Source organism: Mesocricetus auratus, unplaced genomic scaffold (assembly GCF_017639785.1).
Source record: "Mesocricetus auratus isolate SY011 unplaced genomic scaffold, BCM_Maur_2.0 Super-Scaffold_100004, whole genome shotgun sequence".
NCBI classification, from domain to species: Eukaryota; Metazoa; Chordata; class Mammalia; order Rodentia; family Cricetidae; genus Mesocricetus; species Mesocricetus auratus.
Window position 1 is genome coordinate 44,722,778 of NW_024429189.1, and position 27,004 is coordinate 44,749,781.

General features: G+C 43.5%; 1 protein-coding gene across 1 annotated transcript in view; it reads right to left on the bottom strand.

The window, feature by feature from the left end:
- The window catches only part of Pde11a (phosphodiesterase 11A), a 365,214-nt gene that overhangs the window by 166,268 nt on the left and 171,942 nt on the right, over window positions 1–27,004 (bottom strand). The window contains exons 6-7 of the mRNA XM_040745629.1: window positions 16,397–16,529; window positions 1,929–2,004 (exon numbers count right to left, since the gene is read on the bottom strand). Of these exons, the coding sequence (XP_040601563.1) occupies window positions 1,929–2,004; window positions 16,397–16,529 (209 nt within the window). The remainder of the gene's footprint in view (window positions 1–1,928; window positions 2,005–16,396; window positions 16,530–27,004) is intronic.

The window sequence follows — 27,004 nt, forward strand, 5'->3', positions numbered from 1 at the left end:
TTTAGTAGAAATAAGCAAATAAAAATAGCTATGATTCCCTGGGTGATGGTGGCACGTGTCTTTAATCCCAGCACTTGGTAGACAGAAGCAGGTGGATCTCTGTGAGTTCGAGACCAGCCTGGTCTACAAAGAGAATTCCAGGAAGGCCAGGGCTGTTACACAGAGAAACCCTGTCTTGGAAAACCAAAAAATAAAACAAATAGTTATGGTTCTAAAGCAATCCTGTATTTTTAAAAGTGCCCAATTTCTGCTGGTAAGCTAACTCATCAAATTCTCAACAACATATAACTAAATGAAAAGTCTTTAGCATATAGAGGGAAAACTACAGTCCCAACTTTGAAGTAATAGTAGATGTTTATCCTTAGGATTGAGATGTAGGACTACGTGTGAAATTGCCATTCAATCAACAAACAATTGTTTCCTATGGATATTTTCTCTCCTTCTAATATAGATATACTTAAAACTTATATATGATATAAGTTAATTCTCCTTTATACTCAGCCTCAGATAAGAGCCTAGAATAGTCTTTATGCTTAATAACATACTAAAGTATGTGTGTAAGTTAAGTAGTCCAGCGGGGAAGACATCGTTTAAAAGTGTAGGACTTGGACTGCAGGTGTAACTCAGTTAGTTGTACAGTGTTTGCCTAGTTAGCAAGAAATGCCACATAAATTGGGAGTGGTGATGTACACCTGTAATGTCATCACTCGGAATGCAGAGCCAAGGGACCAAAAGTTCCAGGTTGTTCTTAGTCACATACAGAGTGTGTCCTAGCCCGGGATGAATAAGGCTCTGCTAAGAAAAAATAAATCAAGTCTTGACAACACTCACAGGGAACTAAGTCATTGTCTAGGTAGGAATAGCTTTGAGCTTAGATGGTAATCTTAGGGTGTGGTAGAGAGAAGCAAAATATGCATAAAATACATCCATCACCTTATGTCTCTTAGGAGAAAAAAATCACATTTTCATAGTTTAAAGTAAGCCTCTCTTCTTTATGGTTGATTAAGCTTAGCCATAAACTCTTTCTTCATCTGGGACTCCAGAAGAAGATGCTTTTGCCTATAGTTTTCTTATTGTAGGGAAAGTATCTATCCAGAGACATGCCAGCAAAGATACATGTTTGGATGTGTCCAGCCCCTTTGCACCCACACTATGTGAAAGCTCAGGCATGGACATAGACATCATGGGAAAGCTAAGACTCCTCAAGGGTTTTTGTTGTTGTTGTTGTTTTTCGAGACGGGGTTCCTCTGTGGCTTTGGAGGCTGTCCTAGCTCTTGTAGACCAGGCTGGTCTCAAACTCACAGAGATCCATCTGCCTCTGCCTCCTGAGTGCTGGGATTAAAGGTGTGCGCCACCACCACTGGGCAGGACTCCTCAAGTTTAATCTTGATCCTTTTACTAACTGTAATGTTGTAACTGTGCCCCCCCTCTGTCTGTCTCTGTCTCTGTCTCTGTCTCTGTCTCTGTCTCTGTCTCTGTCTCTCTCTCTCTCTCCTTTCCTCCATCTTTCCCTCCCTACCTCCATTGTGATATGAAATAACAATGCTCAATTGGTAGGTGTCTGAGATCCCTTCCATCTTCAGAATGTACTGGCTCTTTGAGCTTAATAGATATCTCTTCCTGTTTTAGTTAATTCCAATTCTTTAGTAGTCTGTACATTTTGGAATTGTAGAAGGGTATGGAGACATAAATTAGTAAATTTGGACATAAAAATTTGGAAGTCACTGGGGCCTGGTGATATATGCCTGCAAGTACAGGTATTTGGGAGGTGGAGGAAGGAGGATTATTATAAGGCCCAGGCCAGCCAGAGGTCAAAGCAACACACTCAGGCAGTGTGCATGTGCATTCTCATACATGCATGCGTATGTGCGCATGCACACACACAATGGGGAACACTGTTTTAAAGAATCATGTGGGTAACATCTTACCAATTATTTGGTGGTTACTGTTCCATATAGGGACACAGAGAACAGATCTTATGTGAAAACCAGATATCTGGTCAGCCTAGGATAGAAAAAAAGCAGTCAGTTATCATTAAATATTAACCACTTGGAGAAAAGTTAATTCTGTCTACTGTACTCTAACATTTTTTTTGAGACAGGATCTGACACTGCTATCCAGTCTAGCCTTGAACTCACCATCTTCTCACCTTAGTCTCCTATAACAGAGTGCCGTGGCATCCATTCCATCTGATCCTTTAATAAAAACACCCACCCTTCTTTTTATTATGTCACAATGAGCAGCACAAGAAAGTCGAATTCAAACAGGATGCATTTGTTCAATAAATCAGACAAGCTAGCAAATGGGCCTGACTACCCCAGTCTCTGTAACCACAGAGAAACAGGCCACAATGTGGTACCATACAAGCATTCTGCAGTGAATTCTGGGTAACCGAGACATTTTAATTAACTCAGTAGTCAGTGTTTGTCTTTGATTGGGACACTCATTGGAAAGAATGCTTGAAGCTACAAGGAAACGTGTCCTATGCACTTTAACTTTTAATACTATGCATTTTAAGACTGGTTTTTTTACTATTTTATTTGTGTGTCTCGGTGTGCGGTGTGGGGATATGTACGTAGGTGTGGCTGTCACATCCTGGAGCTGGAGTTACAGGCAGTTGTCACACATTTCAGAGTCAGCCCTAGCATCCTGGCTCTTCTCACCCCACCCCCTAATTTCTCCAGCTCATGGATTTCCCTACTCCCAGCTTTTCATTGTCTTTATAACCCTGCTATTTCTGCTGTGATGCTTTCTTTTCTTTTAATTTAAATTAGCAACAAGCTTTGCTTTACCTGTCAATCCCAGCTCCCTCTCCTTCCCCTCCTCCCTCACCCCTCTCAGCCCCCCACCCAATGCCTACTTCACTCCCCAGGGAGGGCGAGGCCCTCTGTGGGGATATCCAGAGTCTGTTATTTCATCCAGGGCAGAGCCTAGGCCCTTCCCCAGAGTCCAGGCTGAGAGAGCATCCCTCATTGTGGTTTGAGGGGAGATCTGGCACTAGTGAGATTTCCAGAGATCTACAGGGATGACACCAACTGGCAAAAGAAGCAATAGTGGAGAGACTACCTTAAATGCCCATCCCTGATAATGAGATTGACGACTGCCTTATATGCTGCTTTCTTTTCGTTCCCCTCTCTTGGTCCTCTTCTCTCTTTGTCTTCCTGTCTCACTCTCCTGTTCTCTCTCTCCTCTCCTGGCCCAGTCCAGTCTGCTGGCCTTGTTCAGTCCACTACTTTCTATTCCTGCTCTGAGTCTTCCAGATGCCTCTGGCTGTACTCTCCCTCGTATCTACAGTAAAAACTTCCTCGTAACTGTGTTGTTAGTTTATACATCTGTTGCCAAAACCCTTAGGTACTACAGTGGCTATATATGGGAAGTTTTGGAGGGGACAAAGGTAAGGGGAAATTGTACAATTATATTAAAATATTAAAATTTGTTTAAACTATTTAAAATTAAAAAAGAATTACAGATGCAAAAATAAACAGACTTAAACGAAATATAAGCATAAATCATTCATCCAGTGTACCCTCCCCATAGATATTTATTAAAGCCTCCTATGTACGTTGCAGACTATTAGGGATATAAAACAGAAGTCAGTCACTATCCTTGAAGAACTCAGCCTACTAAAGACAGAAATAAAGATGAGATATGTGTCAAGTAGACAATGTTCAGAGCACAGTATTTGAAAAAGCTCCAAAAAGACTACAGAGAAATCAAGAATAGCTTTAGATCCTTTAAAAACAAATCTTTAGTGATGGTGATGAAGATAACATTTATTGGCTGTTCACTGTGTGTCAGTACTCCCTTCAGCACTTTCCCAGTGAATTATTTTATATACTTTTAAAATAACCCAATGAGGTAGGTACTGTTATCATCTGTGCTTATCAGACAAGGCTTAGAAAGATTAACAGCCTTGAATGAAGAGCCTGGTTCGAGGGAGGCCAGGCAATAACAAACACATCCATCAAAGTTATCTTTTGAAGGAACAGAATGGCTTTCTTCCTCTCCCTAAGGATAGCATCAGAATTAAGACAATGCCAACACACAGGAAGAAGAGGCAGCCAGGCTGAGGGAGGCTTCCTGGATATAACCTATGGGCTGGTAACCTTAGCTACTCTACAATGGCTGAGCCCACTTTGTTTGGTCAAGGAAGAGTCCACAGCACTGGACAGACGATGGTAGTCTGAGCCAGTACATAACAGTAGGTATACTCATCTTCCCCTGTTCCGGGACAGCTGAAACCCTTATCTAATCTCTCCTATAAATCCTAGGTAGCTGAGGGATGCCTTGCATCACAGAGGGCAATAGGAAAGGAACATTCAGTGACACTGGAGAGCTCTGGAGTCTAGGAGTGAGAAAAACAAACCTTACTTAGGCTGCTTGCCAGAAAAAGGAATCTGTTTACCCATCACTTTTAAAGCATTATCCTTCCTTTAACAAATATTTCTTTATTCTGGGTGAGAATATGGATGCGTTTGCCTTGAGTAAAGCTGGCAGCGAGGAACCCGGGAAATCTGAGGGCAACAATAGGAAGCCCGGAACTGAGATGACAAAAAAAGCATAAGAGCTTTGCACTGATAAAATCATCAAGTCAGAACCCTCCAGATCATAAATAATGAAGACTTGAAGATGTGAAACTAAGAGGGCACACTATTTATGGTTCACAGGGACAGGACTCCTGAACCTATGATCTTAACCCAAGACTTTACTATGTTCCTACAATATAAAAGCATTGCTACAGTCTTTCTAGAGACTGATTTACTAATGTGTATCTGGAGCATAAAGAGTATAAATAACCTCTGGCTTACTGATTCCATGTATAATGCCATGTGTCTTATGGTAATTGTCAAAACTATGCAAAAAACTTCCATGTGAGAGTATAAGAAGAGTATGAACCACAGCATTATTTAACACAATGATAGATCAGAAATGACATGAATATTCAGAAGTTGGTTAATGAAATCACAGCACAGCCACACAGTGGAGTGTTATGCATCTGAATAAAATCATGCTATGGAATATATCTGTACATGGAAAGCATTTCCTATATCAAGTGATACTTGTGCAGGTATCTGTGGATGTGCAAGCATGTATATATGCCGACAAGTCCTTCAAAAGCTATAATCACAGTGATTCCCTCTGAATTGCTTACCTCTGGGAGTTTAAAAATGACAGATTCTAGTTCCTGAATTTGAAATGAGGACTATAAATTGCTCGCACATAAGGAAAAAAGTTACGTTCAAAACAGAATAGACACAGAGTGATGGTGTTAAATGGCGTAGAGTGTTCAAATGGGATAAGAACTGAAAGAAGGTTGTCCAAATAGCAGCAAGTAGGTTAATTAAAGGTGGAGAGATGAGGGGTGGGATCTGAAATAAAAGTCAAGCATAGGAGGTCACGCCGAGAAAGCTGTGCTGTGTGGACCTAGGGTCGATAATCTGCTGGAACACTGGAGGAGGCATGAGACAACAGAGAAGGTTATGTCTTTAAATTTCTCTCACAGTGGCTGAGAAAAGAAGTTCTCTCCAGCTAAAAGACCAGTGAATGGGTGGTGTGTGTGTGTGTGTGTGTGTGTGTGTGGCAGGGGTGATTATCACTTTTAGTGATTCCTACAAGGCAAGAGAGAAGGACGACCAAGAAAGGGAGGAGGGTACCAGAGTGTGAAGAGAGTAAAGTTTCTGACTTAAGATCATTAAGACATTTATCCCACTGCTGTTAGTAGGAAAATATTGTTTATGGAAAGTTGTACTAGTCCGGTTTAGTTGATGGAGCATATGGGACAGTAAGGACTAAGAGCCCATTTCAGGCTCTGTGGGAACTGGAGGAGAAGAGCCGATGCTCGTTACAGATGCACAGGACTTCAAACAATGAATCCCACACCAGGAGAAAGAAGAATAACACAGCATAGGAGAAAGAATAGTTCCTAACCATTTGGGTTATAGCTTAAATCTGAAATGTCCCTCAAAGGCTAAAGATGCAGCCTTTACTTATTGACAGGTGTCGGTGTCAGAACCTTTGAAGGTGGCATTCAGTGGGAGGAGGTTAGGTCTGTGGAAGGCATGGCATTCAAAGAGATACTGGGAATCCAACCGTTCCTTTTTCTATGATGGCTACCCATGAAGTGAACCAGCCTTCTCTGCCACATGCTATTACCACAACAGGCCCAAAAAATCGAGCAAAAAAATCATGGATTGAACATGTAAACCATAATAAAATTTATCGCCTATTAAGTTGATTATCTTGTATATTTTGTCATAGAAGCTCTTAACTAATAATCGATTAACAGATTAACTGATAAACAAAGCTCTAGATTATATCAGCAAATGAAACAAACAAACAAAAAAAGATTGACTGAATGATCCCAAGGAGGCCACCCCAAACTCCCAATGCCTCAACGTTATCATCTCTGTCTCCTGCATACCAAAATGGAAACTTGGAATTAATGCCAACTTGCCACAAACTGGAGTTGCCTGAATAGGGAGACCCCTAAAGAACCATTCCGATTGTGGGTGGCACCTTCAGGTAGAAGCCCGGATTACAGAACAGTGTTTCAGAAGGAAGCTTAGCTTGCTTTGTCCTCTCTTGGCCTCCCTCTTGTCCCTGAGTTGATCATTTACAGTAGAATCAGCATCTTCAAACTTTCATGGTGGGATAGGAGCATAGACTCTCCAGAAAATTTCCAGGCTTCCAGTGCCAGACTGACACTACCAAGTTACCCTGTCTTGAGGATTGAGTAACTATGGGTCCCCCTAGAAAAAGACAGCTATTCTGGGTCTACTCTGACTGTTGAGGCAGCCAGAACTGAGAATGGAGAATGGGGTTCTCAGCATCTCAGGTGTAATTTGCCTGTCATTGTTTTAAATCTCACTTAATAAATTATATATATTATAAATTAATGACTATATACATGTACACACACACACACACATATATCTTCTTGTTTCTGTTTCTCCAGCAGTGCGGGTCTGTGGGCCCTGACCCCTTTGTGGGTGGTATATCAGATCCTACATATCAGTTATTTCATTATGATTCATAACAGTAGCAAAGTTACAGTTATGAAGTAGTAATGAAATAATGTTATGGTTGGGGGTCACCACAACATGAGGAACTGTATTAAAGGGTGGCAGCATTAGGAAGGTCGAAAACCACTGCTCTAGAGAGCCCAACTAACCATATGGAGATTTTGATATCACAATTGATTCTCTTTTTTTCTTTGTGCTTTTTCTTGTTTATAATTAGTTTTATGAGGATATATACATGAATGCTTTAATGTACGTAGAGCATTTTTTTACAATACAGATATTATTAACACTGAAGGAGATGTCTGTGAAAACAGCCCTGCCTTGTTGTTCTACAGACTTCCTACCTAATTATCCTAGAATAAAATTCACACCATTAGAGTCCCTCGAATTAGGCTATGTGACACAAAGCAGCCCTCCGAGCAGGTTACACTTCGAATAAATATACTCTATCAGGGTGCCCAGTACTAGCCAATTAAAAATCTATCTACTTAAAGATTTGCCTATACCTGTCCCGATGGGACATTTCCAGCTAACAGACCCAATTAAATATGGTTGATGGTTTAGCTCCTGGATCCTTCAAAACAGACCTGTCATATTTTCCAATCTCCTTAAGGCAGACAGAGGAAGTGTAAAAGGAATTGGTAATGGTGTGTGGTTACCCCTTAATCTAAAATATGTTTCCTTTCCCTACTCAACATTACCCCCAGATTCATGTGCTGGTGAAACCTTCTGGTTCTAGTACTAAATACTAAGTACTAAAACTACATGAGGGAGGCAGGACTCAGTCAGTCAGTCACCTCACTTCCCTGAAAAAAAGGAGTCTATATTTTCCCTGCCCTGAATATAATATTAATTCTATTATCTTCTAGATCACACCTACAAATGATTCCTTAAATTCTTTTTGTTTTGTGTTTGTTTTGTTTTTTGAGACAGGGTTTCTCTGTATTGTTTTTGGAGGCTGTCCTGGAACTCACTCTGTAGACCAGGCTGGTCTCGAACTCACAGAGATCCGCCTGCCTCTGCCACCGGAGTTCTGGGATTAAAGACATGCGCCACCACTGCCCGGCAATTCCTTAAATTTTTAACAAAGCAAAGCAAAGCAAAACAAAACAAAAACTCAGCCAACTAATCAACCCTAACAAAACCAAAGACTATAAAAATCCTGTTCTTTGTTCTGTGAGGTGAGGTCTAGGTAGCCTGTCCGAGTCTTTGAACCGTAGAGCTCATAGTTGCCTTTCTTCCCACCCCTACCCATTTTATTTATGCCTTGCTGTCTTAGTGATTCATCCTAGACTCCTCACGCCTCCTCCTTCTTGTCAGGGATTCTTGTGTCCACTCTCCAACCTTTCCTACCAAGCCACACTTTTGAGAAAAGACCTGAATAGCTTGCAGTGTATGTGGCTGGCAGAGGAGATCAGGAAGCAGGTGCATACGTCAGATCCACACAGCCTCATTCCCTCAGGTGTTCAGCTTCGCAGCTTCCTTTTTACCGGAGGCATAACTGACGGAGCAGAGCAGACGGTGATCCAGAGAATGGAGAATGCATTGTCCTGCCAGACTGGCACTCATGCTCCTCCATGATGGTCTGACAGCTGGAATGGGCTCTCGGGCAGAGGACTCCGGAGTCGGGGGCCCCATTATCCTTAAGTGCTACATTACGAGGGCAAGTACTTTTGAGTTGTCTGTAACAGGCTTTTAAAACTCAGAACTCCACAGAGAGAAATTGCATGAGATGGAAGGGGAAGGGTTAGGGTCAGAAGAGGGTCATAAGACTCAGTATTAACTCGGTAACTCAGTGTCTGTCATGGCGGAGTGATGGTGGGCTTCCTGCCTCCCCTGGCTTCATAACAAATGCAGAGGCCAACAAGCCAGCTCCTGCATGAAGCCCATCTCAGTTTCTAGTGATTGTCTGCTCTTCCCACTACTTAAAAAAAAACACTTCCCATTTAAACGTTGAGTCCATCGCTCATTCTCACTATAGACAGAAAACAAGTTCCAGACTGGATAGCTCTGAAAACTCTTCCTCAAACTATTCAACGGGAATAAAACACTAAAATAAGCAGTAAAATATAAAACTTTAGATTAAGTAATGGCTTGTGTTCTGTTAGTGTTTTTGTGTCAGTGTCTTCTTTTGGATCTACTGGGAAAAGAAGTGGACACAGACGATGTTCTAGAGGGTAGCCCATCGTGAGATGAATTCAGAAGCACGATGCCAAACAAAAGTAAAGTAAAAATACTGCAGCGGATTGTATGTAACACAAACAATAAAAGACCCTGAAAAGATATTGGGGTTCAACTTTGAGCTGAAGATCAGAAAAGCAAAGCAGCTGGTCACTAGTTCTCACTCCACCTTAGAATGACGTGTGATCCTGGCTGGGCTCAACCTCAGACTGTAACCTGTCCTCAGTGTGGCTAGAGAATGAATACCTGGTACTGACTACTGAAAACCTTGCTCCTGTCTTGTATACCTCCCTAGTGCTGGGATTAGAGGCGTGTGATCCCAGGTGCGGAAATAGTCTTTGTGTGAGCTGTTTCTCATTAGGACTGGATCAATCTTGTGTAGATCTCGGTGGCCTTGGACTCACAGAGATCCGTCTATCTCCTAATCCTGAGTCCTAGGACTAAAGGTGTGTATCACCGCCTCCTAGCTTCTGGATGCTGGGATTAAAGGTATGTATCACTCCAAAAACACTCCATACTAGCAGAAGCAAGGAAAAACAAACTATCTAAATGAGCTGATTTACTTCTACTCACACTCTAAAGTTCTTGAATATGTTTTTTTAAAAATAATTTTCAGAAGGCTCTCAAAACCTTGGTAAAATTTAAGTCATTTAAACCATAAAGATTCTAAACCTTAAAAAACTTTATAATTTTGCATGATCATAAAAATAATATGAACATGTGAAAATGTTAAAGCAATAAACCCAAAAGATCTAATCTTATTGTCTCTGGAGATGACAGTGGTTAACAGCTTGGAATGATACTATCCTTACTGTCTCTTAAAAACATACTATTATTCATATATGAGTCCTGAACAATAACAACAACAATGTCCATAATGCACCAAACACTGTTCTAGTTATGGGTACATCCATGAACAAGACTGAAAATGTCTCCCACCTTCACAGAGCTTACATTCAAGCAATAGGAAATCACTGTGGGAATGCTGCCTCCATCTTGGAATCACAGCAGTAACAATTACCCTTGTGAAATTGGACTCACGTAAACGGCATAGGAGGAGCTCATGAATAACTTATAAGGTAACTCATGAGATGACCCACAAGATATTTGAAGGTCCTCCTGTCCACAAGGGCATATACGCTGGAGTGGGGGAACTCTCTCCTCCAGTGGGGTAGTGAGGGGACTCTCTCCTCCAGTGGGGTAGTGAGGGGACTCTTTTCTTCAGTGGGGTAGTGAGGGACTCTCTTCTTCAGTGGGGTAGTGAGGGACTCTCTCTTCCAGTGGGGTAGTGAGGGGACTCTTTTCTTCAGTGGGGTAGTGAGGGGACTCTTTCCTCCAGTGGGGTAGTGAGGGGACTCTTTTCTTCAGTGGGGTAGTGAGGGACTCTCTTCTTCAGTGGGGTAGTGAGGGAACTCTCTCCTCCAGTGGGGTAGTGAGGGACTCTCTCCTCCAGTGGGGTTAGTGAGGGACTCTCTTCTTCAGTGGGGTAGTGAGGGACTCTTTTCTTCAGTGGGGTAGTGAGGGACTCTCTTCTTCAGTGGGGTAGTGAGGGACTCTCTCCTCCAGTGGGGTAGTGAGGGGACTCTTTTCTTCAGTGGGGTAGTGAGGGACTCTCTTCTTCAGTGGGGTAGTGAGGGACTCTTTTCTTCAGTGGGGTAGTGAGGGGACTCTTTTCTTCAGTGGGGTAGTGAGGGACTCTCTTCAGTGGGGTAGTGAGGGACTCTCTTCAGTGGTAGCTGCCTATATGATGCCCCATGCTCCTATAAGTAACTTAGGATAAACTCACTCTTTCACCTAGTCAGAGGTAGTTAGAATCATGTCTTTGGTCTGCTCTATATGGTGTAAACAGATACCTGCTCATGTGTCCCCAGGAAAAGTTAACACAATAAAGATAAAAAGTGCAAAAGGAAATTATATAGGAGAAAGTGCTAGAATTATCTGGAAAATATGACAAGGTAAGAAGGGCAAGGAATATCAGAAGTGTCACCTGAGGAAACCATGGTGTAAAGGCCCTAAGGGGGATGTCTGAGCGGCATGTTCTAGAAAGAAAGCAACCAGTGTAGCTAGAATAGTATTCGTAGGGAGTAGGGGTAGACGTGGTGCCCCAGATCGTGCAGGGCATTACAGACATCTGAAATAATGGCATTCGGCTCCTTCTCTCACAGAATAAGGAGCCTTTGAGAAGCTATGATATGAATTACAAAGTAAAAGCGCTGGCTGTTACGAGGAGAATAAAGTACAGAGTTCAGAGGGAAGACAGAAGTAGATCAGGAGGCCATGGTTATGAACTCTCCCGGAGAGGACGGTAGCTTGAACCACCATTATGAGCTGATGGCAGCTGAGTGGTGAGAAGTGGTCATTTTCTGAGTACATTTGATAGACAGGACCAGCTGGACCTCTTTATGAATCACTTGTACAGCAGGAGTGGAAGGCAGCATCATGCCTGTGAAATCCCTCGCAGAGCATTAGAAGAACTGAATGACCTTAATATAGAGAGAAACAGAGAGGGACACAGTCTGGGGGAAGAAGATTATAATGTTTTATACTCGTTATATCTGAGCTTCTTAGCAGAAAACAATGTGTACACCTCTAAACACACTTGTGTGTATTACTCTAGAAGAACTTCTTTGTGCCTTGTATTTATTTCTTGTGGATATTTTTCCTTACCAGGTTGCTTTATGTGACAGGGGAATTTTGTACGGATTCGTTTTGTGTTGCCTTTAAAACCCCTCTCTGATACCACCTTCACCCCAGCTTTGTACACATCTTGTAATATGTCTTTGCCTTTGAATGGGGAAGTTCATGAATACATGGCAGTTACTTCCTTGGGAAAGCCAGTGGGATAGTCACCCTGAGCTTGTGTGAAATCCTCTTGGCATTATATTAGTTTCTGTTTCAGCTATTTGGAGTGGGCTCTTGCTGTTGGCTTTGGGGGGTGAGCTGCGAGAGCCACCCTTAGAGTCCATGGACATCCTTGACCACTGCCAGTTAGTGAATAGAGATTTACTTTACCAGGCAAGGAACTCCATTCTGCAAATAGTCTGGTTAGCACACTAATGCAAATACCATCTGGCTAGCACCTTGACTTCAGCCTTGGGAGACCCTGATTTGAGAGCCCAGCAAAGCCATTCCCAGCCCACAGGACCTGCATGATGGAGAGTGGGAATTCTTAATTGCTGAACCATGGTGATTCATTATGCAGTATTAGAAAATCAGAAATACAGGTAGCACTGTGACAGGGCAAGACGGTTCCTCTATCTTATATTCTTGTGACCATGTCAAGTTTAGCTAGAATTTGATCTCCTTGATGAGAATTCCATGGAAAACTACTCAACTCTATTCTAGGAACCATAGGTCAAGATGCCCCAGCTAATGTATCTTAGCTTATGTTAAACTGCCTGTTGGTGTGAAACCCCCATAAGCTAACTGCTTATCTTGGTTTCTGTCAAACTGCTTGCTTGCTTCTCTAAGACCTCCCTGCAGCTGCTGAGCAAAATGTCAGGGCATGGTTTCTGCCCTCAAAAATCTTGTGCTCTGGGCATTCAAGGCCTAGGACCCCAAATAATTGATGGTAGTCCCAGACTGATGGAATAAAGACTTTCAGTTGTTTATAAGTTGTGTTTGAGTGGGATACTGATAACAACATCCCTGCCAACATCTTTAGAAGCAAATGTGGCTTCTAAAGCCACATATAATGGCCAATAAAATATAAAACCTACCCCCAAAATCTATCAACATGAGTGTTTTTATACTACTATAGATCAATAAATAAATAAAGTCATGTATATTGGCATTTTTTCAGGTGTTTTCAAGGATGATAGAGTCTTGAAACAGAAAAAAAAACAGTGATCACCATAAGTGGCAAATTTAAAGTTCAATTTTTTTGCTTCATAACTATTTTTTATAGCATTCTGTGATGGCTTCCAATAAATATGGCCTTAAATACATGCATGCTTTTAAGACCAACAGGCAGCACTGCTGAGAGTCAAGGCACTAGGCATACAGATGGCAGATGATCTCTGAGCTCACTTGATAGCTCTCCACTAGGAGGAAACTCTACAAAGAGAACACCCAGGAGGGGAACAACTGAGAATACTTGCCCCACAGCCCTACCAGCAGGTACCTCTCTGCACCTGGGGTGAGGTTTACTCACCTTACAGCCATCCTTTGTAGCTTCTTCCATCAGAAGAAAAAACAATAGTTACAAAACTGAGATTTAAAAACAAGGACCATTCGCTTCCTGTATATGTGTGGGAGGAGTTTGTAGGAACCCCAGAAATCATCATATGGTAGGAATGACATGGGGAACAGAAAGTCAGATTGCTTTTATACCTTATAAGCAAGGCAAAGTTTGATGAAGTGAATTATTTTTTAAAAGAATCAGGAACTCTAGTTCCAGGGTTTCCTATGTCTTCTTCTAACCTCCACAGGTACCAGATGTGTACCAGGTGTCCCATGCCCCCCCCCACACAAGCAAAACACTCATATACATTAAACAAGTAAATCTAGAAACCTATTTGAGGTGCATATTAGCATGTCAAAGCTAACACTGGCTGCCAGGTTCTGCCAGCATCCCTAGGTCCCTACCTGTTACAGGGGTGGAGGGGTGGGGGGTGTTCTCCTGGCTAACATACCCTGCCTCCTTCCCTGAACTCTCCAGCCCAGGGTCTGGGCTGCTCTTTCCCTAGTGCTCTTCCTTAGGTAACCCAGCTATTTTGGCTATGCGGGTTCTTTGCACCGCCTCTGTTCTCTTGGCCAGACACTTGGCCCAGGCTGGTCCTCTTGGTTGGTAGCTCCTCTCTTGCTCTCTTTCCTCCTCTCTCCTCACATGACTTCCCTCAGTCCAGCCATGTTCACTCTGGACTCTCCCAGACATCTCTGTCTCTGCCCTTCTGTATTCTCCCTCATATCTACAATAAACCTCCTCCTGCGTAACCAAGAGCAGTCATGTCCTCCTCTTTATTTTTTTCATTCAATATTACTGATATATTAGCAAAACATTGAACTCTAAGGTCTACCATAAACATATTAGATAAACAAAGCAAGGCTCACTCCTTCATACAATGTTCATACTTGGCAGCATCAGTCACATAATGTTGAGGGCAAAAAGCCACGGGTGAATACACATAGTATTAGTCAATTTGAAGTTCAGAGAGATAAAAATACAAGACATGGCTGGTAGAACTTTAGATGTGTATAACAAACCCATACAGGACAGCAAAGCAATGCCAAATTAAAATTCTGGATACTGGTTACCTATGGGGGTGGTGAGTAAGGAGATAGGATAAGGGAAAATCAATACAAAGTAATGACCTTTTCTAAATCTGGGAGTAGGCATATGGGTGTATACTTGCTCTCTTACACCTTTACAGATAGTCTGCTAAGTTAGGGAAAAAGACAATGGCTTAAATTGTTGTTTTTCTTTTTTCTTTTTTTCTTCCAGAATCTGACCTCCATCTCCTAAGCTAATCGTTGAACGGTAACAATTCATACTCAATTTAGTGCTCTGATCTCTCCCACAGCACATTAAACATATCAACTTTGTAACAACTGGTAATTATGATTTTCTGCATAACCAAACTCCTTGGGTTGTTCATTTATTATTAGTGGTAATCATAGAATACTGAGAACTTTTCTTCATACAATTACATGCACAGAAATATTTCCTTAGTATTCCCTCTTTCTTAGCTCAAGAAAGAGAGACACAGCAAGAGACAGAACTTACATACAGCACTCTCGGCTCCAAGCACAGTGCTACAGTACATAAATACTGTAGCAAATATCTTCACTCCAACAGTCACACAGCCCAGGTACTCTGCCTCACAAGAGAATGGAAGACACTTGGAGCTCTGTGCTTTCCCAAATTCAAATACAGTATCTCAGGTCGACAGAGAGCTGGAAGGTGGTGACCACTAGGACAGCTAATGGTACCCAAACCAGATTGGGAGTTCATCAGAGTTTCCAAGGTGGGAGCATCGAAGCCAGGAGGACGAGGACATGTATTGGGGGAGGGGAGACAATTGGTCTAAGAGCTGCAGAAAGGGAGATTTAATATCTCCCTGAAGAGTTATACAAAAGTAATCTGATGGCAGTTACTAATCAGATTAAGATTCTTGCTTCCATGACGTCTCTGGGTCCTCATAACAGCTATGTGGGGTCTGAGAGACAGTAGAGTTGTATCCTCACATATCTAAGCACGAATCAGTTCTCAGTGTCTATGAAATGTGTCAAATAGTTTTTGACGTGTTAGGAATTGCGTGCCCCTTCATTACTAGTAATCTACCCTCTATTCAACAGCCAGTGTGGTGTTCACTTATACCATGCCAGCACTGCACAAGCGAGGCAGGAGAAGTATGGAAAACCAAGACCCTGTTGCAGAAATGTAAGTAAATTAATTAGATTAAAATTTAAAAATACAACTCCTGTATCTTGCACTTAAACCTCAGCTATTGGGTAAATCTCAAATCGGTTTAAAATAGCTATCTAAGGCTTTTGGTGATACATTCTTCACTTCCTACTCTGGCACTCTGACGCATTAAACTAATCCTAGTTCCCTCAACTCCCCATGCTCACACGGCTTTTCGCACAACATGTATTTCCTCACCTTTCTTCAAAACTCCACTCCTTCAGAGTTTAACCTGGTCTGCAATGGAAAGCTTTAATACATCCCTCTCCATGTATGCGCCCATATATTTATCTGCATCTAACAACTCAGAGGCGTTTTATAAGCTTATGTGAATTTACCCACATGATGTTTCTAAACCACCTTACAACACAAGCTTTAAAACTGTTTTTATACACTCTGCATGCCAGGATAATGTGCTTATATAATTTGCATTAAACAATAACAACAACCCATTTTTCTGTTTATTGGGGGCAATTTTTTAAATATGATAGTGACTGACCAACAAGCATGCCATGCATGCATTTTTACTATTATTCCACAGTTTAGTCTAAAGTCTGCCCAATTGTGAAAGAGTGTCAGACCGAGGATAGTCACCTGTGCACAAGTCTGTGCAGGCCCAGGCAGTAGGCAGTCTACGGTAGGCAACACTGGGAACCAGATCACAGTGTGTGCAGACGGGTCAGTTATCTTGGTTACTGTGGCTCTGCATGACATCCCTTCTCCACCTCAACCAGAAAAAAACCCGTCAACACTGTGACAAAAGCACCTCACAGAGGCTTCCTCTTACCTCAGCATCAAAGCGTGGGTCCTGGTAGGCGTCACTGACATTTACGGGCAGGCCTGTCGAAGCCACCAGCTCAGCGATGCTGTTATTTATCAGCCAGTCAGAATAGGATGATTTCTCCATGCTTTCTCTGAAACTGCCGGAGCACCGAGCCAGCAATAAGAAAGAAGAGAAACTAAGTTTGTTGGAGAGTAAGCTCTGCCAGACTTCATCAATAGCTATGTTTCCTGTCCTCATTACTGAGGGACAAATGGTATTCGTGGAAGAATGACAGGGAGGTAATTACCAGAAGCCACTTTGAAACTATTTCCCCACTAGAATTGAAGGTAATCAGACCATGGATAGAAACACAGATCCTCTACAGGCCAGAGAGTGACTCTAGGCTGTGTTTAAGCCTCAGGGTAGACAGATTAAAAGTACACAACCAGGTAAAGACTGAAACCGACAACAGGTCACCAACACATGGCCTCATACATTTCCACTGGGTTCCTCTGCTTGACCCTCCCCCTCGCCCTTTTCACCCCTCCCCCGGCTGAACATCCTAGATGTTTGGTACCAAGAATGGGGAGAACTGGGAAATAAAAGTTGGACATTTTGGTGAATGGAACACAAGGCTTTGTGCAGGCTAGTGATAACATAGCCCTCCTAATGACATTTCTAGTCTAAGCCACATTTTATGTAAGAAAATACTAAGGTATTGCTATACACTGTACACATTTGCGCATAGTTGCTATTATCATACTGTGTGTACCTGTTTGGAGTCCACGGCAGGCTATATTTGTGATGTTACTCATCTCTTATTGCATATGAAGTACAGAGTGCACAAGCTTACTCTCTGTGGATCTCTAGCTACAGATGCAAGTTTCAGTAAGAGGTTCTGGTTTATAGCTATTAAATAGTGTGTGAATCAAAGAACTTCAAAGAAAAGGCATTTTGTTTTCTAACACTTGAGTCCTGTGGTCTGTTTTTCCCCCTGCTTCTTTGTATTTATGACAGATGAACTTTACATTATGTTTTAATGAAAGCAGCGTACAGGAAGAAACATGGTAAAATGTATCTGGCATGTGGATCTAGGCTAACAAGGTCATTTCTAAATTTATAAAGATGTGTGGACTGAATTCTTGATGCTCTTTTGAAGAGCAATGACTTGCTAATACTTTCTCTGTTGTCTGTATACCATACTTTATAATACTTTCATTATGTGCGTGTGCGTGTGTGTATGTATGTATGTGTGTGTGTGTGTGTGTGTGTGTGTGTGTGTGTGTGTGTGTGTGTGTGTAGGCACGGGGGTGATGTCAGGTGTTTTCATCGATCACTCCTCATTTCATTTCTGAGAGTCTCTCATTCTCGCTGATTTAGTTAGGCTGGCTGGCCAGTGATATTGAGGGACCCACCTACCTCTGTCTCCTAGTTCAGTTACAGATGACTCTGTCAGGCCCCATTTTAACATATGTGCTGGGGTATGAACTCAGGTCCTCATGCTTGCCATGACAGGCACTCTGCCAACCAAATCATCCCTCCAGCTCCACAGAGTGTAATTTTAGAAGTGTTTCCTGGTTAACTAGTTTGGGAAGTGCTGGCCTATTACGTGCTGTAGACTGGGGGAAAGGGCTCCAGGGGGACCTTAGAAAGACCTGAGTGAGAAGTCAGGGAGGAACCCCAGATGAGGAAGAGTAGGGACAGGGAGCGAGCATTAGCCACTTCGTTAAAAAGAGTCTTTCCAGATGGGCATAAATCCACAGGAGAGATTGGAGGTGTGAGGAGGAAACATCAGGAATTAAGGACAAACACAGAAAAATGAGCAATCAGATAGTGAGGAGTAAGACTATATGAAGGCCAGGGCCCAAGAATTGAGATGTTGATAGAGTTGCGGGGACCTTTGCTAAAGGCAGTAAAGAACTGCTTAACAAGATGGAAAAGAGCTGGGCAGTGGTGGCGCTCGCCTTTAATCCCAGCACTTGGGAGGCAGAGGCAGGTGGGTCTTTGTGAATATGAGGTCATCTGGTCTACAAAGCGAGTTCCAGGACAGCCAAAGCTGTTACATAGAGAAACCTTGTCTTGAAAAACCAAAATGAATGAGTGAGTGAATGAATGAATGGACAAACTGTGAGGAGCCGCCCTCGCTATCGCTATTGCCGTTAGAAGATGGCGCTGACATCTGCTGTCAGTTGGAGTTAACCGTTTAAGCTGTGCCTCTCCCGTGGCGTCATCTGGGGTGATGTGCAAACCACCAATCCCGGCTCTACACGTCTCACTCGGAGCTCCTAGGCTTATATAAGGGGCTGGGTTTCTTAGCTTGGGGTCTCCCTCTAAGAAGCTGATCATCTATCTCTCAAGATGCATTAAAGCTTTACTGCAGAAGGATCCGAGTGTTCTGCGTCGTTCTTGCTGGCGAGACGGTAGCGCGGGACATCTGGTGCCGAAACCCGGGAACTCTTCAACATCGCCGGCGCCGCGGGAGACCCCTCGGAAGACGGGGCAGATTCAGAACTGCAGGGACGTAAGTTCAGAGAGGTATGCTTTATCCTGAACACCCCCTTTCTCGACTTTGACCTTAGTTTGTCATCACCGTGGGACGGGTCAGTGGAGGCTTTGGTGCTAGTCCTGTTTGTCCTTCTCCTTCATCGTGGCTGGTGCTGACAGAACGGTGCTGTCAGTCTGGTGCTGTCAGTCTGGTGCTGTCAGTCTGGTGCTGTCAGTCTGGTAACGGAGTTGAGCGCCGTTTTTAGATAAGCCGCTAGCGCGATGGGGTTGTCACAGTCAGTGGTTACTGCCCTACAGACTGTGCTAAAACAAAGAGATCTTAAAATTGCACCACGAACACTTCAAAATTTTGTGAAGGAGGTAGATAGAGTGGCACCATGGTATGCTTGTTCCGGGTCCCTCACTGTGGCCTCATGGAACAAGCTAGGTAAAGAACTAGACAGGAAGCATGCAGAAGGAGATCTCCACTTAGGTACCAAAGCCATTTGGAAGCTAGTTAAAAACTGCTTGGAGGATGAGGCCTGTCACCCTGCTATAATAGAAAGTCAGGGAACCTTAGAGGAAGTTCAGGATAGCATGTCAGAAACTGAACAGAGTGAGAGAATGGGAGCTCGCAAAAGGAAAGACATGTCTAAGAAAAAGGCCCTCCCCAAGAAGTTAAGAAAGGGGGAGAGAAAGAAGGGAGTGATCATTCACCCCCTAACAAATCTAAGAAAAAGAAAAAGCCAGAATCTAGGCTATACCCTACAGTAGAGCTAGAAGCCTTGGAGCTAGATAATTCTGATTCTGACACTCTGTATTCTAGCGAAGAAGGTGGTCTAGAGGAGGAGGTGGCACGGTATGAGGAAGAAAGATATCACCCTGATAGACACCGGCCACTGAAAACAAAAATGAATGTGAGGCCACCGCCTATAAATCCGGCGGGCTCACGCTCCTCAGCGCCTCCGCAGTATGAGCTTCGGCTGAATACTGGTACTGACTCCTTTTTACCTTTAGAGGAACGGAGAAAAATACAAATGGCTTTTCCAGTATTCGAGAATGCGGAAGGCGGAAGAGTACATACCCCTGTAGATTACAATCAAATCAAAGAATTGGCCGAATCCGTTAGTAATTATGGGGTCAATGCTAACTTTACCACATTACAGGTGGAAAGGCTTGCTAATTTTGCCATGACTCCCACTGACTGGCAGACGACAGTGAAAGCAGTGCTTCCCAACATGGGACAATACATGGAATGGAAGGCTCTCTGGTATGATGCAGCCCAGGCACAAGCTAGAGTTAATGCCACGGCTGAAGATGAGAATCAGAGGCAGTGGACATTTGAAATGCTGACAGGTCAGGGTCAACATGCCCTTAATCAAACCAACTACATCTGGGGTGTCTATGGTCAGGTGTCGGCCGCCGCTATTAAAGCATGGAAGGCCCTCACAAAAAGGGGAGAGTCCAGTGGACACCTTACAAAGATTGTCCAAGGACCCCAAGAGCCATTTTCAGACTTTGTGGCCAGAATGACAGAGGCCGCCAGTCGCATCTTTGGTGATTCAGAACAAGCTATGCCCCTGATTGAGCAACTTGTCTATGAACAAGCAACCCAGGAATGTCGAGCGGCTATCGCCCTCGCAAAAGCAAAGGTTTACAAGATTGGCTCAGAGTGTGCAGGGAGCTGGGGGACCCCTAACCAATGCAGGACTAGCTGCCGCCATTTTACAAACGCACAGGTATAGAGATTTATCTAGTCGAAAAGCTTGTTTTAATTGTGGGAAAATGGGGCACCTTAAGAAAGATTGTCAAGCCCCTGAAAGAACAAGAGAATCGAAGCTTTGCCATCGTTGTGGTAAAGGTTATCATAGGGCTAGCGAATGCAGGTCAGTCCGGGATGTAAAAGGGAGGCTTCTGCCCCCTATTGAAGAACCCAAGGTACCCCAATCAAAACACGGGTCACGGGGCCCATGGTCCCAGGGCCCTCAGAAATATGGGAACCAATTTCAGAAAAGCAATCAAGAGGAAGTAGAGGCTTCCGAGGAACCCCCGGAATGGACTTGCGTGCCGCCTCCGACTTCTTACTCATGCCCCAAATGAATGTTCAACCGGTCCCAGTCCATTCCCCTGGACCTTTGCCCCCTGCCACCATTGGGCTTATTCTGGGCCGTGGCTCCTTAACTTTACAGGGACTCATTATATATCCTGGAATTGTTGACCCGTATCATAAAGAGGAGATTCAAGTTCTCTGTTCTAGCCCTCGGGGTGTATTTTCTATAAAGCAGGGAGATAGAATTGCACAACTGGTGTTGCTGCCCTCCCTCGGGGATGGAGAAACCTACACTTTACAAAAAAGGGCTATGGGATCTTCTGGAAGTGATTCAGCCTATCTGGCTATACCCCTAAATGAGAGACCTACAATAAAATTGTTAATTAATGGAAAAGAATTTGAAGGGATAATGGATACGGGAGCAGACAAAAGCATTATTTCACTCCATTGGTGGCCGAAGTCTTGGCCCACTGTTGTTTCATCTCATTCTCTACAAGGTCTTGGATACCAGTCCTCTCCTGCCATCAGTGCCTCAGCCTTAACCTGGCGGAATGCTGAGGGCAAACAGGGATGTTTTACCCCCTATGTGTTGCCACTCCCTGTAAATTTATGGGGACGGGATGTGTTACAAGCCATGGGCATGACCCTAACTAATGAATACTCCCCCAGGCATCAGCCATTATGGCAAAGATGGGGTATACAAAGGGTAGAGGCTTGGGTAGGCAAGAACAAGGCAGAATAAAACCCATTACACAACATGGAAATCGGGGTAGAAAAGGACTGGGTTTTATTTAGGGGCCGTTGAGGCTTCACGACCCATACCATGGAAAACAGAGGAGCCGTTATGGGTCTCTCAATGGCCTCTATCCTCTGAAAAATTAGAGGCTGTCACAAGATTAGTGCAAGAACAGGAACGGCTGGGGCATCTAGAGCCTTCTACCTCCCCATGGAATACACCAATTTTTGTTATTAAGAAGAAATCTGGGAAGTGGAGATTACTCCATGACCTGCGGGCCATTAACAATCAGATGCATCTTTTTGGCCCTGTTCAAAGAGGACTTCCTTTGCTTTCTGCACTTCCTCAAGATTGGAAGCTTATTATTATAGATATTAAGGATTGTTTCTTCTCTATTCCACTTTACCCACGGGATAGACCAAGGTTTGCCTTCACTATCCCTTCTCTTAATCATATGGAACCAGACAAGAGATTTCAGTGGAAGGTACTGCCGCAAGGCATGGCCAATAGCCCAACAATATGTCAGCTGTATGTGCAGGAGGCTTTGGAGCCAATTAGGAAGCAATTTACATCTTTAATCATGATCCATTATATGGACGATATTCTTATTTGTCACAAAGAGTTAGATGTTTTACAAAGGCTTTCCCATGCTGGTGGCTGAATTAAAACAGTGGGGATTAGAGATTGCCTCAGAAAAGGTTCAAATTGCAGATACAGGCCTCTTTTTGGGCTCAATGATTACTCCCAAAAATATAGTTCCTCAGAAAATAGAAATTCGCAAAGACCACTTACAAACATTAAATGATTTTCAGAAACTTCTGGGAGATATAAATTGGTTGAGGCCCTTTTTAAAAATTCCATCTGCTGATCTAAAACCCCTCTTCGATCTCCTGGAGGGTGAGCCTCATATCTCCTCACCCAGAAAATTTACCCCTGCCGCCCACCGAGCCTTACAGATGGTGGAAGAGGCCTTACAGGAAGCACAATTACAACGTATTGAGGAGTCACTACCTTTTAATCTGTGTGTTTTTAAGACAGCTCAATTGCCAACTGCAGTCCTGTGGCAACATGGACCATTACTTTGGATTCATCCAAATGCTTCCCCTGCTAAGATTATTGACTGGTACCCTGATGCTGTTGCACAGCTCGCGCTTCGCGGAATAAAAGCAGCTGTTACACATTTTGGCAGGGATCCTGATTCCTTGATTGTGCCTTATACTGCTGCACAAGTTCAGACCTTGGCAGCCACATCTAGTGATTGGGCAGTTTTAGTTACTTCCTTTTCAGGACAAATTGATAATCATTTTCCAAAGCATCCAATTTTACAGTTTGCCCTAAACCAGGCTATAGTGTTTCCACAAGTGACAGCTAAAGACCCACTCCCAGATGGGACTGTGGTGTACACTGATGGATCAAAAACTGGTATGGGAGCTTATGTGGTCAAGGATAGGGTTATATCTAAACAATATAATGAAACTTCACCTCAAGTTGTAGAATGTCTGATAGTACTGGAGGTTCTTGAGGCTTTTCCAGGACCCCTCAATATTGTATCAGATTCCTCTTATGTGGTTAATGCAGTTAATCTCCTTGAGATAGCTGGAATAATAAGATCCTCCAGCAGAGTTGCTAACATCTTTCAAAAGATACAAGCTGCCTTGTTAAATAGGAGATTTCCTGTTTTCATTACCCATGTCCGAGCACATTCTGGACTCCCAGGTCCCATGTCCTTAGGGAATGACTTAGCGGACAAGGCTACAAAGCTGGTGGCCGCTGCCTTGTCTACCCATGCACAAGCAGCAAAAGAATTCCATAAGCGCTTTCATGTGACGGCTGAGACCTTGCGCCGTCGTTTTGCTCTATCCAGGAAAGAGGCTAGGGAAATTGTTACTCAATGCCAGAATTGCTGCGAATTCTTACCTACTCCCCACATGGGAATAAACCCACGTGGCATTAGACCATTGCAGATGTGGCAGATGGATGTTACTCATATTCCCTCTTTTGGAAGGCTTCAATATGTTCATGTTTCTGTTGACACCTGTTCTGGCGTAATGTTCGCCACACCCCTAACAGGGGAAAAGGCCTCATATGTGATTCAACATTGCCTTGAGGCCTGGAGTGCTTGGGGAAAACCCAGAATTTTAAAAACAGACAATGGACCAGCATATACCTCTCAAAAATTCCGACAGTTTTGTCGGCAAATGGATGTTACCCATCTAACTGGCCTACCTTATAACCCTCAAGGACAGGGCATTGTGGAACGTGCCCATCGTACACTCAAATCATATCTGATTAAACAAAAGGGGAGTATTGAGGATGTTCTACCCTCGGTACCAAGAGTTGCTGTATCCATGGCACTTTTTACCCTTAATTTCTTGAACTCTGATGCCCAAGGCCACACTGCGGCCGATCGCCACAGTTTAGAGCCTGATAGGCCAAAAGAAATGGTAAAATGGAAAGATGTCTTGACTGATCTCTGGAAAGGCCCGGATCCTATTCTTATAAGATCCAGGGGAGCTGTGTGTGTTTTTCCACAGGAGGAAGAAAACCCCTGTGGATCCCTGAAAGACTCACTCGAAGAGCTCCTTCACAACTCCAGAATAAGAAGGATGGAGGCCAAGTGGGTGATGAAGACTCTCCTACTCGGGATGATGGTTCCTAGTATGATGGGAGAGTTACGGTGGGCCATCATGTCTACCTTCCCCTACCGATGCCAGTGATGCAGAATGCCCAGGTGTTCCCTAGATTTTTCACAACTAATAGAGAGTTGGGGCTTGCCTTTTTGCCTTTAGATCCTCAGATACAGAGTTTTCAGGATGAGAGAACCTTGTCATTAGTAGGAAGCTTGTGCTTTACTGTGATTTCTTCATTAAAGGATAATTTTATTCATATGGATCCAGAAAGATCTAATGCTAATCCTTTTGAATTAATGGAAGCTGTACTGATCTTTCTCCTATGATAGTGAGAAGGGACAGATTACTTTTGATTGGAAAGGGGCATTAGGCAACAGTCTGAGTGAGGGACAGAGCTATGGATCATCTGATTGGTCCTCCTCCAATGTTAAGTATACCCCTTTTAAGAGAACTAATTATTCAGCTGCCCTTTATTTGGGTTGTGAGTAATGATACCTTAGGTAAGAATCAGAAAGAAATAAATTGCTCTGCTTAGAATTGTTTTTATGCATTATGCTGGGATGCTATTAAGCACCCTTTTGCTTTGGTAATGCGCATGCCTCGATTTGTTCCAGTTCCTGTTGAGACGCCAAGTAATTTGAGTTTGTTTAGGGAAAAGCGAGATTTTTGGGATCTCTGCTATTATTGTGGGCCTGATAGCCACCGCCGCGGTTACTGCTTCGGTTACCGCCTCGGCCCTTGCACTTTCTGCCACTGTGCAGACAACTCAAACCGTTAATGAACTATAGGCCACTGTGACCATGGTCCTAGATAAACAGGCCACTGCCAATTCTCAGATACAAGGAGGCCTGATGTTGGTAAACCAACAGATTAATTTGGTTCAGGAACAATTGGATATATTGTGGCAGATGGCCCAATTGGGATGTGAACAAAAGTTGCCTGGCCTTTGTGTCACTTCAGTACAATATGAGAATTTTACAAGAGCAGCTAACCTGTCACAAGCTCTGTCTCAACATTTATTACAGAATTGGACTTTTGAGTTTGAGCAGACACTCCGTGAGTTGAGAATGGCGATCCTGCAAGTGAATTCGACGCATCTGGATCTTTCTCTGATGGAAGGCCTCTCCTCCTGGATTTCATCTGCATTTTCTTATTTTAAGGAATGGGTGGGGGTAGGATCATTTAGCCTAGTTCTCTGCTGTGGAATAGTGTTGATGCTTTGGATGGTGTGTAAGCTCAGAGCCCAAACAAAAGAGACAAAGTGGTGGTGGCACAAGCACTTGCTGCCTTAGAACACGGAGCCTCCCTGACATTTGGTTAACCATGTTAAAGCAATAGGTCGCTGGCCTCCCAGCTCTTGCACCCCACGAGGCTAGTCTCATTGCACGGGATAGAGTGGGTAGGCTTCAGCAGCCCAAGGAGTTGCAAGGCTAAGCACTGCACAGGAGAGGTCTGCGGTATAACGACTTTCTCCTGGGAGATAAGTCATCTTGCATGAAGGTTCTATGTCATGATCTCCTTCCCCCAGAAAAACGACATCGGACTGGTCAGGGCTCTCTCTGGGGATAAGACCCTGGAGAGGAGCTTTGTACATGTTCCGAATTTGCACATGGGGATTTGACCTCTATCTCCACTCCAAAGTTGTGGGTGTCCTATTGCTTCAAAAATAAATGAATAGGGGGAGATGTGAGGAGCCGCCCTCGCTATCGCTATTGCCGTTAGAAGATGGCGCTGACATCTGCTGTCAGTTGGAGTTAACCGTTTAAGCTGTGCCTCTCCCGTGGCGTCATCTGGGGTGATGTGCAAACCACCAATCCCGGCTCTACACGTCTCACTCGGAGCTCCTAGGCTTATATAAGGGGCTGGGTTTCTTAGCTTGGGGTCTCCCTCTAAGAAGCTGATCATCTATCTCTCAAGATGCATTAAAGCTTTACTGCAGAAGGATCCGAGTGTTCTGCGTCGTTCTTGCTGGCGAGACGGTAGCGCGGGACAGACAAACAAACAAATAAATAAAACAATATGGAAAAAGAAAGGCTATTTGAGCAGTGATTTTAGTAACTGTAATTCAGAGGTAGTGAATACGAAGTATTAGATAAGAGAGACAAAAGATGAGAGGAGACCTTGGTGGGCTGCAGACGCCAAGCCTATGTCAAGGGTTTGGTAGTCAGACACTGCTGGTGCACATTTTACTCCTGAATACCTGGTACTATTCATAGCAAGGGTTTCTTTAGAGGCTGGAGAAGATGAGAAAGATGAGAAAGAGGCGTGGACAGATAGTTCACGGGCAAACAGGACCAGAACCTCAATCAGTTCTCAGGACTGCAAAGCTGACAGACACAGAGGTGAGATTGTTTTTACGGACATGACACGCAAATGGCTAGAGTGCCTCAGAAAGGGCTTGTGTAGAGAAATTGATATCTAGGGAAAGAAAGGAGGGAAAAGGCAGAAACCAGGGGGAGGGAAAGAGAGAGACAAGGAAGAGAAAACAGACATCGCTGTAGAACAGAGCCCATCCAGATGTTTTGTTAACTAATTTGTTGTCTGTGTGGGCATCTTTTTAAGATAGATGTGAGTCTCTATATCCCATCAGCTCAGAAAAACTGAAGCCCAGAGATGCTCTCTACCTTCCGGAGAGATCTGATTTTTACCTAACTCTCACTCCTTACTCCCAGATGACTGTTTCTTTATTATCCTTCAGAAGTTTAATAAGCAGAAGAAAAGCAGGGCTTGTG